General features: G+C 35.1%; 1 protein-coding gene across 7 annotated transcripts in view; it reads right to left on the reverse strand.

Moving 5' to 3' along the window:
* Window positions 1-159: 159 nt before the first annotated feature.
* Window positions 160-19,863, reverse strand: part of LOC148301116 (protein fem-1 homolog CG6966) — a 141,186-nt gene continuing 121,482 nt past the window's right edge. For 6 of the 7 annotated variants that reach the window (XM_088273794.1, XM_088273799.1, XM_088273793.1 and 3 more), the window contains 9 exons: window positions 16,180-16,342; window positions 12,106-12,306; window positions 9,742-9,960; window positions 8,472-8,667; window positions 7,672-7,835; window positions 6,034-6,252; window positions 4,609-4,850; window positions 3,008-3,184; window positions 160-2,211 (listed from right to left, as the gene is read on the reverse strand). In XM_088273794.1, coding sequence (XP_088129920.1) covers window positions 1,963-2,211; window positions 3,008-3,184; window positions 4,609-4,850; window positions 6,034-6,252; window positions 7,672-7,835; window positions 8,472-8,667; window positions 9,742-9,960; window positions 12,106-12,306; window positions 16,180-16,342 — 1,830 coding nt within the window. In that variant the 3' untranslated portion in view covers window positions 160-1,962. Of the gene's footprint in view, window positions 2,212-3,007; window positions 3,185-4,608; window positions 4,851-6,033; window positions 6,253-7,671; window positions 7,836-8,471; window positions 8,668-9,741; window positions 9,961-12,105; window positions 12,307-16,179; window positions 16,343-17,655; window positions 18,163-19,863 lie in introns of those variants that run through there. The other variant, XM_088273795.1, reaches the window with a different exon arrangement.

Genomic DNA, 19,863 nt, shown 5'->3' on the forward strand with positions numbered 1-19,863 from the left:
ATCATTGGAGGAACCAGCATTATGTAAAAAATTTTAGAATCAAGATGAAATTCAAATTATCATTGTTGGAATCGACAAGAATTATCAGAACGAGGAACTCGGAGAATATTTTACTCTCCGCTTGAAGTTTTAAAAGGTTGACAAAAAGTAAACACCATATCAATTCATTAGTAATTTATTTGAAAATACATGTTTTTAATCCATGACTGACTCATCACATATTTCTCCTACAAGTATAGATTGTGTAATGACAACGTGTTACACAATAACTTTTACCTATAGTTCTCCGTACACTCGTAAATATCACATTAATATTAAACTAATCTCAATACTTATATTTATGTACATACATTATTCAAAATTAGGAAAATCATTTATACATGTCACAAGCTGTTTCTTTACAACACATTAAGATATAAATATAATACACGTCTTAAAAACCAGAAGGTGGATATTGAAACAAAATAAAAGATAAAAGTTAAATAATACATATATTTAAGTTTTAAAAGATAGAAATACAATCATATGTTTTTGAACTAAGAATTTCAATTTCATAAGAACAGCTTAGCAGAAGAAATTTACTAAGGTTGGTATTTATTTATTTTTTAATATATGTATGTATGAAGCTCATTAACAAATTGTGCTAAAGTTGCAGTTCGTTATTATTTGACTAATCACCATGACAGTGAATGTTAGATATTACACGTAATCTGTTTTAGGTGTTGCTTTTAACCTGTCTGCCATCTTTTTTATTTATTTAATTTATGAGAATGAATTTGTGACACTGGAGAATTTAACAAAAATATATATTCATGGCGATGACATAATGTAATGATACAAAAAACCTGGAAAATAATTCCTTTTGTTAAAAATGGGTGTAAGTTATATGATTATCGTATATCATATTTTATAATATTCAGACAGGTTAAATAATACAATCTGGCAAGGAAAAAATAATGATTTTTCGATTATAAGGTTTGGCACTGCCTATTGATGTTATACATATTCAGTGGTTTACAGTAATGTGTTAGCTTATACATACTGAGGAAACGGTAGATCGTAAAAACCACAAAAAATTTTAAGTATCGCTACGTACATACTCATTTAGTTCAGTCAATCGATAAAATAAATACAAAAATCAGAAAAATTGGCTAATTGTATGATATAACGTAATATTATATTTATTAATTTATTTTCATAATTGAGTATTGGAATACAGTGATGAAGAAAAACAACTATTTTAAATTTAGAAGTAGCGATACAAAATAAATGTTTTTTTAATATTTTTTTTAAATTAAAGTTTTTGGACAGATTTTGACTATTAACTTATCTTATTTATATACACGATACATTTTAATATTTAATAAAAATAAGAATTTATATAATATATTGAAAATAAACAGCATTTACATCATTTCAGATAAAAAATATTTAAACTTTGCTACAGACCTATCTTATCGGGAATAGTTTTACGATACAATAATAATCTGTAAGTGTCTGGCATAACTGCTGGTGAGTTATGGTAACAATTTATATTAGAAACATCTCGTTTCTCCAATACACAAACTTACATTTTCAAGATCTACGCTCGTATAACACGATTCAACAATATTAAATATATATCTTTGACAGGTTAGAATAAAGGCAGCTCTGAATTGTTAAAATTCCGAGATGGGCATCTTCAATGTATTCGCAAATGTCGCGGGTGTCATGTATGATTGACTATGGCTTTTGACATTCCTCGACGATAATGAACAACAACAGTTAAATCGATAATGATGGATAGTTTCATCTTTCTGAGATGAACTGGATTATTCGAGCCACAAAACCAAGTGTTTCAGTCATTGTTACATCCGGGGGATATACATTAATGCGCTCTGAAGCATTTTCCCTCAAATCACCTTCATGGAAACATAAGTTGGCATTGGAAATGGCCATTGAGCTATGTGCGGAGGAATGCTCTCAGTGAAAGATGATGGTGTGATACAGAGTTCTGGGGACCACGTTTTTGTAATTGAGTCTATAACGTTTGATGGCTCGCGCGGCTATACACTGCAGGGTCGTGTACTTCAGAGGGTTTACTATGGCGGAAGCGCACTGTCCATTTTCAGTGAGAATGTCTTGGAACGTGACACCGTCGTAGTTGACTATATCGATGTGCGCATTGTTATCGAGAAGCGCCTTCACTATTTCAGGATGGCAGGGTTTACACTGAAAAGTAAATAATAAAATTATTAGCAGAACTCGAAGGGAGGAGATTTCTAAATTAGAGTTCCGAAACCAGGTAACAAGTCTGTTCCATTTGGAATGCAACAAGTAATAAAACTAATGACAATATCTTACAGGCAAAATAAAGGAATGGGTAAACGATCAAGAGTTAATACATATCATGAAAGCTGTACTGTAGTTTTTATTTTTGTTTTTTCTTTCTATTTTTGTGTGTACATATATTAGGTTAAAATAGATAAAAAAAAAAAACGTATGTAGAAAGAAACACTGCACAGGCTTCATTCGTTTCGCTTCATTTTTCCACATTTTGCAACATATTCCTGGCCAGTATTCACCTTTAGTTTCTTAATATTTCTCTTCCATTCGTTTGTCTTTCTCAGACGTTTCCTTGTTTTTTGTTTTTCTGTATTTTCACTATCAATATTGGTATCACTAGAAGAGCTTTCATTGTTAATTTGACTTCCTGGATAGCAATATCTCACTGTTGCTCTGAGTAAGCAGATAATTAAATACTGAGATTTCATCAATATGCAGGCATAAAATTTATTTCCAGATATCTAAGTAATACACTGTGTGGAGCATGTTATTTTACATTGAACTGCATACTTATCTCAAAATCGATTTTTTCTGGGTTATCTCACTATTGCTTTGGGGTGACCAAATATGTATTTAAAATAAATAAAAAAAATACACTATATATTTATTTTGTTTACGGTTCTCGAACAATAAATTGAATGCAATACGTATATGCAATTACATCAAATGTGGTTCATCTTACCTTAGCGGCGAGATGAAGAGGTGTGTTTCCATCAGCATCCCGAACATCGGGATCCGCTCCGACTTCCAACAGCAGCTTGACTAGGGCCGATAAGTCTGACGTTTCAGGGGACACCCGCGTCCCTTCTATGCCCTCGCCTATACAGGCTAAATGCAATGCACAACGCCCCTTCTTAACCTGAAAAACCATAGGAATACTAATTAACCAGAGAGAACAAAAATAAAAGGTGTATGAAATTCATGAAATTAAAAATAACAGCATTAGTATCGTAAATACACTTCCTCGAGTATGTGTGAATCATGATTCAGGAGAGATAGGTATGGAAGATATTGACACTAGGTTTACGGCACACGTCAAAAAGACGGATTTCTGATTTGCTTTGTAAAATTTTACTAAACGGACAGAATTCTTTCTGATTTTTTTAATTAACTTCATAATGGATCAGTGCAAATATTTTTACCATTTCAGTTTTTTAGCAAACTTCTTATTTTTGAAAATATTGTCGCTTTATACCTATCTCTACAGATGGGTGTCCGTAGAGAAAGGTATAATTGATGGATAGCACTGCATGTATTAGGGTAAGTGGTTCATATGTTGGTTTGGGCATGTGAATCGAATGACCAAAGAAAACACTTGAAAGCAGCCAGCTACTGACCTGGGTCAGGAGTCAAAATAATCGGCGGGTGTAATGAGGAGATGCATGAATGTGGAAGAGGTGAAGAATGTTTCCAAAGACAGAGTGGTATGGCGTTCTATTCTCTCTGCCTACCTCAGTTAGTTAGTTTATTTCTATTTTTATAAGTAAGAGGTCAAGGAATCTTGCGTCCCTTATGTAACTGCCACCATATTAGGTCTATTGTGTCATGTAGCTCACGACCTGCCTTGGTGGTAAGAGCTTCACCTTCTCGGAGTCTAGAGTGGTCCTCCGAGGATGTGACTTCGTTTGTGAGCGAGTGAATCACAGTTATGTTTATGTTAGTTAGTTAGTTAGTTAGTTAAAATGATAAAGTGAAAAGATACAATACAAAAAATATATTAATCGAATAGAATCTATACCATCAAAATTTATTTCATATTGTAATTTTAGACGGATGGCTCCAAGCAATGATTTTATGAATTTACCCAAGCTCGTAACATGCAGGAACAATGCTGACCTTATTTTCCTGTATAAAATTTTAAATAATTATGTAGATTGCCCAGAGCTTTTATCACTCATCAATTTAAGAGTCCCGGGAGCACAGACCAGAAACAAAAACTTAAAATGCACACCAAGTCCTACCAAAATTCATTTTAAATCGAGCCTGCGATATGTCGAACTAAATGCTGAATGAAATAGACATCAATAATGTTTCTTTTAATACGTTTAAAAGAAATATTGTTGATGTCTATTTGACTAGTTGATAAAGAAATTTTCTATATAGTTATACTTTTATGACAGTTTATTTTTTATTTTTTTATTTTTAGATTACTTAGGTGGAAACCTATAATTGGAATTGTTATTTTTTTTGTATTTTATCATATTATATTATTTTTGTCGAAATATTCTGTTGGTTTTTCAATAAAAATAAAATAAAAAAGTTGCGATAAGGTGAGAATGTTACCCGGACGTCCATCTTGACGAGCGAGTAGACGGCCTGGCGCAGGTCGTGGTCCTGTGGTAGGCGCGCCATGAGGCTGGCCAGGTGCAGGCACACGAGCAGCACGCGCTGCAGCGCCGCCACCGTGCCCTCGCGCTCCGCGCCTGGCCGTGCCGCCAGCAGCGCCACGCCACGGGACAACTCGTCCATGGCCTTGTACAGCACCGGGTACAGCTCCTCGAACGTCACCTCCGGCACCACGCGACCTGCGACACAACACACATTTACAAGTCTGCCCGCTACAACTTTGCGGGAGAGCGTAAAATGTGACTTAAGCTTGTAATTTTTAGGTGTAAACCATATTTTTTTCTTATCCGCCTCCGTGTGTAATGGTCAGCACGCTTGGCTACCGTACAGGAGGTCCCGGTTTCGATCCCCAGGGGAGGATCTAATAAATATAAGTGTTAATCTGTGTTTGATTTATCAATTAATACATAAATTAAAATGGAGTTCTACAAATTCAACGCCAAATCAATAAATAAGTGATTTTTTACCCCGGACTAATACCTGAAGGGGAAGGCTGATTATCTTTCCTTCATGTGTTAACAATCAAGATAACACTGCGTTTATATGATTCGATTGCTGGTCAAATAAAATTTATGTGGAAAAAACCATATACAGTGAAACCTCTATCCATTGTTTTCAAAGGGACCTATTAAAATAAACCATGAATGCGGGAAAACAATGAATGCGGTATTAAGGAATCAATACGCAAGTAGATACGACCGAGTAAAGATACCGTCCTCCCAATCTGCATAACCATTCGTAGGCTAAAAATCTAAGAAGAATACACGTTTCAGATGCAAATGTATTTATTTACAAAAAAAAAATATAAACCTGAATAGAATTTAAAAAAATACTAAAGTTTATTGATCAATATTGTTTTTTAACTGTTTTATTTTCGTAAGTCAATAGTATATTTTCGGCTTTGCAAATAGTATTTTTTTTAGCATCATTTATTGAATGTACGTTGTAGAAAGTTTTCTTTTAAAGAGTGTGCATGCTTCTGGAAATGCAGGTACAGGCAGCGGCTCCTTTTCATCAATATCGACCTCTCCTGCTATCGGTTCCAAGCTTTCGATAGTTTCTATCCCATACGTTGTCGTTGAATGTAAGAAAATTTTAAAGAATGTAAAAAAACAGACAAAATGTACCAAGTATGCAGCTTTCGAACGATAAATGCGGTAAATGGGATAGAGAAACGATCGATGCGGTTTAGTTTAGTATGAAATTAATTCAGGATAGAAGAAATAAACGACACATCCGGGAAAACGATTATTCGAGGAACGATAGATAGAGGTTTCGCTGTAGTTGTTATTTTACCATATAAAATGCAGTTCCGGCAAGTAATGCGAGTATATATTTGAAATGTAATAAGAAGATAGTAACCTCGGGAGGGAGGGCGCATCCGCTCCTGCACCATGTAGGAGAAGAGCTCGGCGAAGCTGTGCAGCGAGGACTGCGTCATGGGGGACAGCGGGCCGAGCATGCAGCGCTGCATGTCCAGAGCGCGGTGCCACAGCGAGCGGCAGCGCCCGAAGCGCCCCGCGTCCGCGTACACCGCCCCGCGGTACCGCACGTAGTACGAGGTGTCGGGGTGGGCGGGGCCTGCACGCAAATTACCAACACTCAAATTGTGCACGTTTTTTTTAAATTCAATTAACACCCTTAATTGATTAATATTAACTAGAAAACGCCATATGACAGTCTTCAGTTTTAGAGTTGTAGCCTGTGTGTGAAGACGTTTACAGAGTTTCAAAATTTTAGCAATACATATAAATATTTTTAAAAATAAAATCTACTTATTGTAAGTTTTTTTTGCTAATTTTTTTTTCTTCAATTAACACCCTTAGTTGATTAATATTAACTAGGAAATGCCTTGTGACTTTGCCCTCATCTCAGTTTGAAATTTTTGCAACACCAGTGGTTTTAAATATTTTAAAAAAAAAATTACTTTATTCCTAAACAGTGCAGATTAGTTGACATAATTTTAAAGATTATATTTTTAGGCTGGTTTACACTTACACACGTGTAACATTCACCAATTTTACCCATTATTGAAAACCACACTGCTCAAATTCTTGGAAGTTCTACATATATGAACCAATTTTGAAACATTATTCCCATTAACTTCACCAATAGATGTCTCTAGTGAAGTTCTAGTGATTCGAGAATAATGTTTCAAAATTGGTTCATATATATAGAACTTCAAAGAATTTGAGTAGTGTGGTTGTCAATAATTATATTTTTATAAATTAATAATTTAGAGGTGTTGGAAATAAAAAAAAGCGGTTAAACAAAAATTAAATATAATTAATAACCAAATAAACGTTAGTCAAAGTCCCATTTTTAATATTTTTCCCATAAAATCAAACCCAACCTAAAAAGAGTTATCCCCTTCCTTGCTCTTACATTTCCTTAAAACACCATTACCCCCACCCCTATCCTTTTGAAACCCAACAACTTGTACACTGTTTCTTTTTATATATATATTTAGTAATAAATGTAACCCTGAAGAGGGCAACAGGTTGTTGCCGAAACTAGTTGGTTAATAAAAATGTGAGTGGATCAGAACACAAAGTATTTTTATTTCTCGAATTAATATATCACAAAGTTAATGCTTTCAATACTCAAAACAAATTATATTTTTACTTGAAATAGGGAAAAGATTGTATTTTTCTGGCTGTAAGTTGTTCACGAAAAATAGAAATTGAGTTGAATCCAAACCAGAATATAAATTCAGCTATGTTAACAAAAAATTTTTTAACTGGAATTCAACAGCGACTGAATTTCGCTATGCTACAACTGGAACTAAATCTTAACCAGAATTTGCTAGGATATAACTGGAACCAAATTCAAATCAGAATTTTAATTCAGCTATGATACAACTGGAACTAAATCCAAACCAGCAACTGAATTTCACTATGCTACGACTGGAACCGAATCTGAATTCAGCTATGTTACAACTGGAACTAAATTACTTGAACTGAAGCATCTGTTGAAAGATCTGTGTTTTTTGTTTCTTACCTAAGATTCTTTCTCTAATAACTAAAGCCTGCATTCTCATCTCATCGGGATCAGCGAGAAGTTCATCCAGTTTGTCCGGGTCTGTGACTTCTACCACAAAGTCATACGCCTCCACACCTGGCGCTGGAGGAGGTTTATGAAATGGTTGGCCTTCTGCTGGGAATCTGAAGTACACATAAGAAAACACATAAGAAAAGCTATTAATAAACAAAATTATATTGATATGATATTGATTAACTGTTCCTGTAAAAGAGGTATCGTCTTTAATAAATTTGAAGAAATGTTTACAACAATATTTTTTAAAGACTATCTGTAAGATTGTTACATTCTGTGTTTTCTAGAAAGTCTTTCCATTTAAACGATGAAAATTTTTGTAATTAGAGTTTTAAATAAATATAAAGTAAAACGTAAAATAGTTACACTATTATTACAGCTCTATAAACCATAGACAATAAACCATATGACGCCATAAAACGTTCAATGACGGAAATTTGATGAAGTATGCGAACGCACGTTTTTCGTTTTATTCAAATATATAAAGTTTAAACCTTAATTTCTCTAAATCATAAATCTCCCTAAGTTCTCTACAGATTTTAATAAGAATATTATCGATAGTCTTGTGATTTTTTGATTTGATTTGATTTTTTTGATTTATTAGCCAATAAACCAATATCGTGACAAAAATCTATTGCCGCAAAATTGATTTTGATGTATTTATTCAACAATAAAATACAACTTAGTAAACTCAAAAATCAGTATTTGATTTAAAATTTAATAGTTAAAATTAAAATCTAATTTACCTTTCTTCCATGGCGATCTTCCACATTTGAACGGCGCCGACCATGTCCCTCTTCTTATCGACATAGGTGGCCCCCAGCAGCTCCAGGGCGTCGATCCTCTGCTGTCGGCACACGTGTATGCCCCCCTCCAGGCCGATGAGGTGCTCCACGATGTGCTGGTGCCCCGTGACCGAGGCGGCGAGCAGTGGCGTCATCCCTGCAAGTTGGGGGCCACTAGTAACAACTCTTTCCTTATGAACACTAACTAACTAACCATCCGTCGCCTTTGCAGGGGTAGGCCGGGTATACAGAATGCTACACCACTCTGTCTTTGGAAATAAGCTTTACGTCTTCCACATTCATGCATCTCCTCACACATACTGGCCGATTGTTTCCAATGCAGACCTGCCACTTTAAAGTATTTAAAATACTTGATCACGCCAAGTTTTCCTCGGTCTTTAACTGCTTCCTTATCAACCACATTTGCCTCGTAAATCTGTTTCACTTTCTTTCTTCACTTATGCCCAATCCATCTCAACACACCTTTCTTAACACATTGTTTGCAGGAAACACTTAAAAGCGTCTTTTACATATTGTTGGTAGAGAGCGGGAAACGCTTATAAGCGTTCTATTTGCTTACTTTTGGTAGAGCGAGAGACGCTAAAAAAATTGTACAGATCGGAATTGGGTTTGCAGTTATTCGTGATTAGTATACTAATTAGGGTTGGGGGTCATGAAAAAATGGCCCACCAGCAGTGTGTTCATTTTATAGATAATCTCACTTTACTACACTACTTTATCTTTGCAAACAATCTTAGCCAATTCAACATTCATGTATCTCCTCATACCATATCCGCCGAATATTCCTACTCCAGACTTGATCACTATTTGTAATACTTGATTGTGCCAAGTTTTCCTTGGTTTTCCTCCACTCCTATTTCCAACTACAATACATTCGCCTCATGAAATTGTTTTACTTTTGCCATTATAAAGTCTTCTTCTTCTTCTTTTTCTTAAAAATAGGCCTTACGGCCTGTTTTTACGATGGACTAGCCTCTGGCGACGTCAATTCCCAGCTATCGACCCATCTCTTTGGTGGTCTGCCCGGGAGTCGTCTACCATGGGGTTGGCCGTACAGTGCGATGTGGGGGAATCTGGATGGTTCTATTCTCCTCACATGCGCATACCATTGTCTCCTTTGTTGCCTTACCACCTAACGACATCTTCGATCTCGCATATTTCCCTGACCTTACCATTATAAAGTATTAACACAAAAAGAATTATAAGTTACCGTAGGAGTCTACGTCCATAGTGGCTCCGTGGTCCAGCAGGAGTTTGAGGATGTCCAGGGATCCGCTCTCGGCACAGTCGTGCAGGGCCGTGTTCCCTTTGACGCTCTTGCGGTTGACGTTGGCCTTGAGGGCGAGCAGGAACTTTGCGATGCGGATGTGCCCTTTGTAACAGGCTATCATGAGACAAGTGTGGCCGTGCCGATTTGCTACCTCCACATCTGCACGACAAATCCAACGGTATAAGTTAAAAAACAAAATTGATTTAAAATTTTCAAGGTTGTCATTACCTGGCTTCTTTTGTATATAATGCAACATTTTTCGAACCAGACAATTAACAATTAGAGCAGGGGTGGAGAACCTTTTCATATATGAGTCGTTCACTTGCAGACTATGTTATGTTAAAAAATTAAGTTTTTTTAGAAAATGGCTCCAATCGCCTGAAAATTTTAAATAATAACATTCATGTTTAACATAATCTGCCAAAACTCGTTAAGTTATGAAAAAAATGGAATAAAAAATTAACACTCTTTCACTTTTTTAAATCTCTCAAAAAAGCTCAAATCAGTAGAAGATTTAATATTCTACCGGTTGCCGCCATTGGTTAAAAAACTTATTTTTTTTAACATAAAGTGGTTTGCAAGTGGACTACTAACTCTTAATATTATTGATATTGCAGTTACAATGAAAAGTTTAATATCATTTTTACTTTTATATTTTTTTTTAGAAAAATGTTAGTAATATTAGTATATATAACCCACTCACCGAAGTGTGAATGGTTATATACTAATATTACAAACATTTTTGTAAAAAAAATAATAAAACCCTTTCATTTCAAAAAGCCATATTCCATTAACTGACTTAACATAGTCGTGAGTCATGAGCGATTGTAAAAAAATTCAAACCAATCCATCAACCACTTTTTGAGTTTGCAGACAAACGAATTTAAACATAATGATATTCAGTATTCACAAGTCAAAATGCCGTATCAGAAAAGCCAAGAGGGCGCATACGACTCAATGGCAACTAGTGAAACCTATTGCCTTAGCCACCGGTTTTATTAGTCGGTAGATACTCTCATTTCGATTCGTTTCATGGAGAGAAAAGACCTTTTATTGACCTAGCAGGCTGGCTACTATAAATCAAATTGTTCACATTCATATCATAGATATGTGACTTAACACAGTGATGTTTTATTGACAATAAAACGACAATCTTATTGATCGTCACCAGGTGGTTTAATTGCAGGTCTGCCTCCGTGGTGTAACGGTTAGCGTGTTTAGCTACCGTGCTGGAGGTCTTGGGCTCGATGCTCAGGGGGAGGTGAAAATAAGTATTAGTGCTTTCACACTCTAAGATTTAGTTAACCGCCCTACACATACGAGCGTATGTTAAACACATATTTTTTCCGCACTATTGCGCTAACCCTGTGCCAAAAATATTTAATGCAAGACAGAGAGAGGGAACACGCTAACGAAAAAGTACATCAGTTCCGTCCTAAAAGCACCTATTATGGCAAAAACAATCAGGTATGAATACAACAAACATTGTTTTCATAATTCTGTAGAAAAAAAAGAAGATTTTTTCTACAGAATTAACTCTGAAAATAACCCCCGAGTAGGTGGTTATTATAGCCTTGGACTAGTCCCTGAAGCGCAGGAGTTATCACTTTGCCTTCGTGCAATTAATGATTAAGATAACGCTGCTTCATTATGCACCATTAGGTGGGGATTACGGTTAGGAGAAGAAGAAAATACCCGCGTGCTGAGAACTCTTTATAACTCCTTGGTGCGAAGTAGACTCGATAGTGGCTCGATGATTTGGGGGCCACACGAGCTTATGGTATAGAAAGTCCAAAAGAAGTTTCTGAGGTATCTCTACGTGAGAGAGTACGGCCATTATCCTTGGCTCTATCCGACCGAGTTTCTCCAGGGTATGCTTGGCTACAATAGTTTAGAGACTAGAAGGAATGTGTATTTGATTACGCATTTTTATCGATTTTTACACAGTATGATCCATAATCCTGAAATTATCCGGAACATTGGTCTGTATGTTCCCAATAGTTACCTAAGACAGCGTCGGCATAGATTGTTTCACATTCCTATACACAGGACCAACATGCTGATGGTTATGCCTGTAGGAAGAGCTATTGCTATGTTAGACAATATCTCATTGGATATTGATCTGTTCCATGTGTCAAGGAGTTTTCCGAAGTGGGATTCTTTTAGACTTTTAGCAATAGTTCTTGCAAATTTTAGATTTTTGTATTTATTTAATGTATCCGCTTTAAATTTTTTATGTATATGTTAATTGAAAATAAATAAATTGAATTGAATTGAAAGAAAGAGGAGATGAGTGCGACTGACCGGCCCCCTTGTTGACGAGGAACTTGACGATGTCGTAGTGGCCGTCGAAGCAGGCGGCCCGCAGGGGCGTGGAGTTGGTGCGCGTGGTACTGTTGACGCGGGCCCCGCGTGCCACTAGCAGCTGCACCAGCGCCAGGTGCCCTGCGGCCGCCGCGCACCACAGGGGCGGAGCGCCCTCAATCGTCTCCCCGTCGAATATCACTGCCAAAAATAAATACAATCAAAACTACTAGAAAAAACCCTTATATACATATAAAATTCTACTACATACTTCTTCTAGGGTTGATCCCAACATGTCGTCTCTGTAGACTGCTTTTTTTCAATTTTATTTTATTTCTTCAGATAGCTTATATTACGTTGACAACATTTTGAGTGTGTCCAAACATTTCATAACTGGTCAAATCATAAGCTAAAATTATGAAATGAAAAGGATATTTTCTGGCTTTTTTTTGAGTAGTGTGATTGACAACCACACAACTCAAATTTTTGGAACTCCGTGATACAGTATATATGATTATATATATTATATATAATTAATCTCGTGATACAGTATATATGAGTTCGCAACAGCCATCTATGTATGTTATATCGAGAAAACTTTTCTTTAGCAGAGACCCTTTTATTTGCATGTATGCAAGATCCAACGCGGATTATTTTACATACTGGGAATGCCTGAAAACATATTTTTTTTATGTAGCTTATATTTATACCAGTAATTTTTTTCACAAAATTTTAAAAGTATGTCAGAATAAGATATAACGTCATGATTTAATTTTTAGTGTTCATACATTTAAATAAATTTTGGTATAAATATCTTATAATTTGGTTTTTAATTAACACCTGTATATTTATGATATCGATGAAATGTCAAAATCAAGTATTTTGGATATATTTTATGGCTGATAAAATTAAATGATTAGAAATATTATTTAAGTATGATGAAGGTACTCGTAAAATGAATCTGAGACATAGTAAAAGGTAGTATGGAGGTAATGGTAATTATAAGTAAGAATATAAGCCAAATTCTTGGATGCATTTTGCATATTCTCGGTTTTGCATTGATGAAATGCTATAATGGCTACAAATATATGGAAACAAAGTGATCAACATAAAGTTTTCAGACCCTTCAATCCGCATTAAATTGTGCTTAGGGGACCGCATTGAATCGACGCAGTATTACTTGATCGTTAATCATTTGAAGCCAAGTCATGCATTCTAGATTCTTGATTAAATATGAGAGCAATATATTTATAGGAACATGGGATACAGATGACATAAATGAAGGAGCTCAGATTGGTAAAGAAAATGGGTGGAGAATAGGTGGTAGGATTAGGAGAGCAGAAGCATTGACTAGAATATTCTGTATGCAATGAAACTGCTAATGTGTACTGAGTCCCTTGAAGAAGAATAGAAAGATTTATAGCAGTAGTATGAAATGAATTTGTCAATAATTAACAATGTATTTTATTTAGGCTAATGTCTTTAACAGTATTAATACAAATATGTACCATAACAATTAAGAATACACTAATAAAAATCATCACTATCATACAATAGATTTAATACAATACAATAGATTTTCAAAACAATTTGTCACATAAATGAAAGTTACATACTAGAAAGAAATCTGGAAATTCTCGATTGCGAATTCTCTCTTAGTTAAGCGGACAAAACTGCATGTACTGAACAACAGGTTATGAGAGATATGTTATTAAAAGAGGAATAATCACTATGTTAGTACGTTAGTAGAGCAATAATTATTGTACATTAAAAAGAGCAATAATCAAGTATGTAGAAAGGTTATAAGGAAAATCAGTAATCATATATGTATAATAGATACGTTAACCTTTCCGGGAGCACAAAAATTGATGTCCGACTTTCTCTGGGGAGTGAGTTTTTTTAACATTAAAATTTTTTTTTGTTCATTAAATCAATGTATTATGAAGATAAAAATAATATTAATTTTTTTTTTTTTTAAAAACACCTATTTGAAATATTTTTCAATTATGACAAAATTACCCACAAATATCCACAGATGTCATTGCTTTACAAGTTTTTCATTGAAACCCTTATCCGCACCCCAATGGTGCATAGGGCACTACATCATACAAACGCAGTGTTATCTTCATCGTTAACACATGAAGGAAAGGTGATCAGCCCTCCGCTTCAGGTACCAGTCCAGGCTAATATGGAATAAATATTAGGGTGAAAAAATCACTTATATTTATTTGACCGCCCTGGGAATCGAACCCGGGACCTCCAAAACGGTAGCCGAGCGTGCTGACCATTACACTACGGAGGCGGACAGGTTATACAAGTTACATCATACTAACTGACAGACGGACTTCGACGTTCATTAACGTCCATACTCCTTTAAGGAAAATTCGCACTGACGTTCATTTACGTCCATTCTCCCGGACTGGTTAAGAAGAGCAATAATAATGTTTGCAGGTATGTTATGAAGGAGAGCGATAATGATTTATGAAAACATAAAAATCGAGAATAATTTTTCAATAATATCGTGTTTCCATGGTTTATAATAATATTATGTAAATCAGCACGTTATTCATATTTTTATGTTTTTTCACTACTGAATACACGTTATATATTCAAATTAAATTATTGAAATATTATTTTATTATTTATATTCCATATTACTTTAAATTTTGCATTTTAAAATACGGATACCACATGTTTACAAGATACTACACGCGTGGCTTCTAGAAAATATTATTCAAATGTCCTCATAAAATTATGAAAATCATATTATGATACAACACCGCCAACAGATGGCCCAATACTCTTATTGAGTATTGGGCCATCTGGACGGCTGTTAAATTAAGTGTCAATCTAATGTCAAAGATTTTTTTTTTTTTTGCCATTTCAACCTAGATGAAGAAGAATATGGAATTTTGCATATTTACAGGGCTTACGACATGTAATTTTTATTTATTTTTTTTAAATTGAAACATGTATTTGTTATCTAAATATATACTTAAATACATATATGGATTTATTTAAAAATTCATAAACATTTCTTTTTGCAGAGACCCACCAAGCCACTTTGTGTGTCTTGTCGGTGGAGTTATTTTTATATTATTTTTGACATCTCATCAAAGATGAAGAAGAATATGGAAGTCTGGGCATTTACGGGGCTGACGACCGTCATAGGCTGGTTTAAGTGATCACTTTACACACGTGTAACATTCACCAATTCTACCCATTATTGACAACCACATCACTCAAATTCTTGGAAATTCTATATATATATGAACCAATTTAGAAACCTTGTTCTTGAATCACTAGAACTTCACTAGAGACATCTATTGGTGAGATGTAAAGAAGCTTTTTACTAAGCAGAAACTCTTATATTAGTATGTGAGGTCCAAACCCTGGATTATAATCACATACACGAGAAACGCCAGAAAATAGAGTAATAGAGTTATTTTTACATATTTTTTAATGTTTTTATCTATTTAAACATAATATACACAAAAAAATAATATAAAAAAAACTATTTTATAATTTTCATAGTATTGACTCTTGATCATTTACCTATTCCTTTATTTTGCCTTTGTTCCATATTTTATTTTGACCTCTTGCCTCCGTCGAAAACAAATTAAAAATGTTTGGAACTATATGTTGAAGTGTTCTACTCCCATATTAATTATTAAATCTGCCGATGGTACCTGTAGGAAGAGCTACCGCTATGTTGAACAATATCTCATCGGATATTGATCAGTTCCATGTGTCTGAAGGAGTTTTCCGAAGCGGGATTCTTCTACTCCTTTAGCAATAGTTCTTGCATATTTTCGATTTTTGTATGTATTTTGATGTATACGATTTAAACTTTTTAGTTTGTAATGTATATGTCAATTAAAAATAATCAATTGAAACTGAATTGAATTGAATTGGGACCATCAACCCTTCGTTGTGGGTAAATCGTGTATCATGGTTGTGTCCTAGAGGATTTTTATATTTTGTGCTAGTTTGTTGTTCAACAATGATACTCATCCACAATATTCATCTATTTTAAGATGTTAAAAAAATTGTATGGAAAAAATTGTGTCTCACCGGAGCCAGGTTGCTCGATGTCGGCGTGGCACTTCTCGATGAGGTATTCGGCCACGTCGTAGTGCCCGTTCCTGCAAGCTATGACGAGGGGCGTGGCGCCGGCCGTCTTGGCCCCCACCAGCATGCTCATCTCGTCCTTCCCTCGGCCCCCGTGGAGGTAAACCTGGAACAAACGGCAAACGTTCACTACACTTATCAATCCACATTTACTATACTGAGAATATAATAGATTGACGTAAAAGTTTAGAAGGAGGGAAACAAATATTGTTGAACCACCCCTACCTTCGGGTTATTTTTAGGCATATTTTTTATAAACAAGCAAAAAAATCACAACGTTCATTGTCACAAAATATCGTCAGGTAAGAAACCTGACATAAATTAGTCAGTGTATCCGGTATGCATTAAATATTTTTGGAACAGATATTTTTTCGCGTAGGTATAATGGGTTAGCGCGGAATGGTGAAGAAAAACCTTGCGTATCACGTACGCTCGTATGTGTAGGGCGGTTACTAACTGTGAATCTAGTTCAGGATGTCGTTTTGCCTATGAATCCTTTCAATGGTTGGTTATTACGGTATTATGTAATATTGGGCCAGGGGCGAACATTCCTTATAGGCAGAAAAGCAGTGCCTATGCTAACGTACCAGCGTGAAATATAAAAACGCAACCAATACCTTACTAAGTCTTGGATATAAAATTTGTCAAATGTGGACAAGAGAATGGATGACGAATTGGTGAAAATTTGGTGTATAATCCAACTTTGCGTTTCAGCAATGTGTTCCAATATCCGATAGTGGTTGCACCGCTTCTAAACCAACGACAACGCCGATGGCCACGACAACGGAAGAGCCCTACCTTACTAAGTAGTACCTACCTTACCTTACTACCTACATCTACTGCCTACCCTAGTAAGTAGTACCAGCTTACCTTGCTACCTACGTATACTGCCTACCCTAAATGATTCCCTGTGCACGCCACTGTATTGGACTAGGTGTTTGTCAACTTATAGCAATTAATTTGAAGATATAATTAGTTCAATATTATGTCTATTTTAAATTTTCCGTGATAACTAATCACATTATCGTTGAATGTTTTGATGTTTTGGTTAACTTCAGAAACGTTAGCAATCCAGTTTTCTGCCATATGGAAAATAAATAATAATAAATACTCCACACCATATTTTTTATATGCTGTGGAGTCTTCACATGACTCTTCCTTAAGGCCCAGTATTCGTTAAGTCGCAACTTAATTTTCTCTAAATCTAGATAACATTTTACGTAAATGATTTTCTTCTTAAAATCCCGTTTTTGCATTGAAAAAATAAGTTTTTCTTCGAAATAGTTTTATGATTTTGAAAAGAGTTATTGAAAGGTTAGGAGTTAAAATATATGTCAAGATATTTTTCCTATATATATTCTAAAAAAACTTACAATATACATTCTTTAAAAAAAAATTGGACGTGAAAAGACGTGTTACCTCTACGGCGGTCGGCCAAAGAATGATTTCTGTCTTGCGTTGTATCCCCTTAAACCCAGGTAACATTTACGTAATTGAATTTTTAACTTAAAACACCGTTTTCGTATTGAAAAATAAGTTTGTCTTCGAGATAAATACATGATTTTTAAAAGAAAAGAGTTATTGAAAGGTAAAAAAAATAAACAAAAATATTTTTTCAATAAATATTATAAAAAACAAACAAAAATCCAATACAGGAATATATTCTTTAAAAAATGGGCGTGATCTAACGTCCGGCTCTCTGCGTTGCCGGACGCTACCTAAATTATATAATTGCGAGTAAGGCCTTAATGGATGTCCTCCATTGTTTCAGTAACACATTGCGGGACGACAGAGATGACTAATATCGGAACATTGATTTAACACCAAAATGAGCCGGATATAGAGGTTGACGAATAAAGAGATTGCACTGTATACATTTGAAAAGTGCGCGCATTTACAGTCAGTACTACAAAGACGAACCCAACGTGACTAAAAGTGCGCGCATTCACAGACAGTCAGCGCTACAAAGACAAACCCAACATGACTTCGTGCCGGTGGGCGACAGAGATCACACACGCTTGTCGAGTCGAGTGACGCGACAAAGGAGCGGATTGACTGAATCAGCCGGGAATCGCTTTATTACGCCTTCGCTTTCCAAAGAAACTCGTGTTTGAACGGCGGTTTACAGTTGACAAAGCACGACTTTCTCACTCTTTGTTCAATATTTACAGCGGTAAAATGTCGTCGAGAAAATAAAATACCGAGCTAAATTTACAACCAAATATCGCGCTGTTTTATATTAACGTTTTTCCCAAATTGTTTTAAAAAGATGTTGATTTGTGTTATTATTATTTCCAAAAATATTTCAATTTCATACTACTTCTGTGAGCCTAAGCGGTTCATTATTAAAAATAGATTTCAAATTGTGGTAAAACGGGCTGGAACCCAGAAACTCTGACTCAAGAGTCAGCGACACTAACTACGGGACCGCAACCCGACACTAAATTATATTTATTTCTTTATTTATTTAGGTACATACATACATAGTTTATACACAAATAATTTTAAATTTTATATATAAATTATCTTCTACCATTGCCCATTAACCCATTAAATAACAAAACAAAGTATAATAGAGCTATTCATAAATCGATAATGGAGGTGGGTAGATCTGAAATAGATCGCATCATTCGGCCACGTTGTATTTGATTGCATGTCATAGACAATTTTCTTTTCATACACTCGTCTCGTAATTTTATAAACAAGTACATATGTTAAAATGTGCCCTCCGCACGGGAAAACTCAGTGGGGACAAATATTTGTAAATTGTAGTATTATACATAAGTGTAAGATGAAAAATAAATTGGTATTGCGAGGGCAAAACAAGGCGAAACAGCTATCCCAAAAATTAATAAGTTGAGCAGAATCATTTTTTCATCCATAAATTGTGTGCAACACAACGTGTCCTAAATTCAAAATATTATAATAAATAGGACGATACCTTTTATGTGCATAAACAATATGCAATTATTAACGATAATCTATAGACGGAAACTCAAGAGTAAAACCTTGCCTTCATGTAAATAAAGGTCAAGATAACACTGCGTTAATACGATGCAGTGCCCTATGCACCATCGGGTGCGGATAAAGGTTGGAAGAAGAAATTAGTAATGATATCGATAATATAATAGACGGAAACTCTATATCTTGTTTATCGTAATTTTCGACATCTCTTTTTTCATTACGTACAGGTAAATAATTGCACTAAAATTTTTATTTATTCAGCAAATATTTAATTTCTACAAATAATGGTTACGCGATGTTTTATTATTTTTTTAATAAGAATTACACTATGTGCAATAGCTGGTTATTAAAACGGATAATGAATAGATATAGAGTGTTTATCGATAATACCACTGGAAGGCTATTGACGTAACAAGTGTAGCGTTGCGTGAGCGATTTTTCCATTTCCCGAACCCCTCGACCGCCCGACCGCAGAGAAACGAGAAAAACAAGGAAATGTCCAGTCCAGACGATTATACAATGCCGGCTAGAAATGAGACTGCCCTTTCCGACTGGCGGATTATGCAATCGATATTATTGCGAATTTATTACATTTCTGAGCAAATTACAGCACAACACTACGACGCTAAATTATTTTATTGATAGATGATCGAATGGTGACAA

This window comes from Brachycentrus maculatus, unplaced genomic scaffold, assembly GCF_059751285.1.
Source record: "Brachycentrus maculatus isolate JH-2025_06_01 unplaced genomic scaffold, ASM5975128v1 h1tg000604l, whole genome shotgun sequence".
NCBI lineage: Eukaryota > Metazoa > Arthropoda > Insecta > Trichoptera > Brachycentridae > Brachycentrus > Brachycentrus maculatus.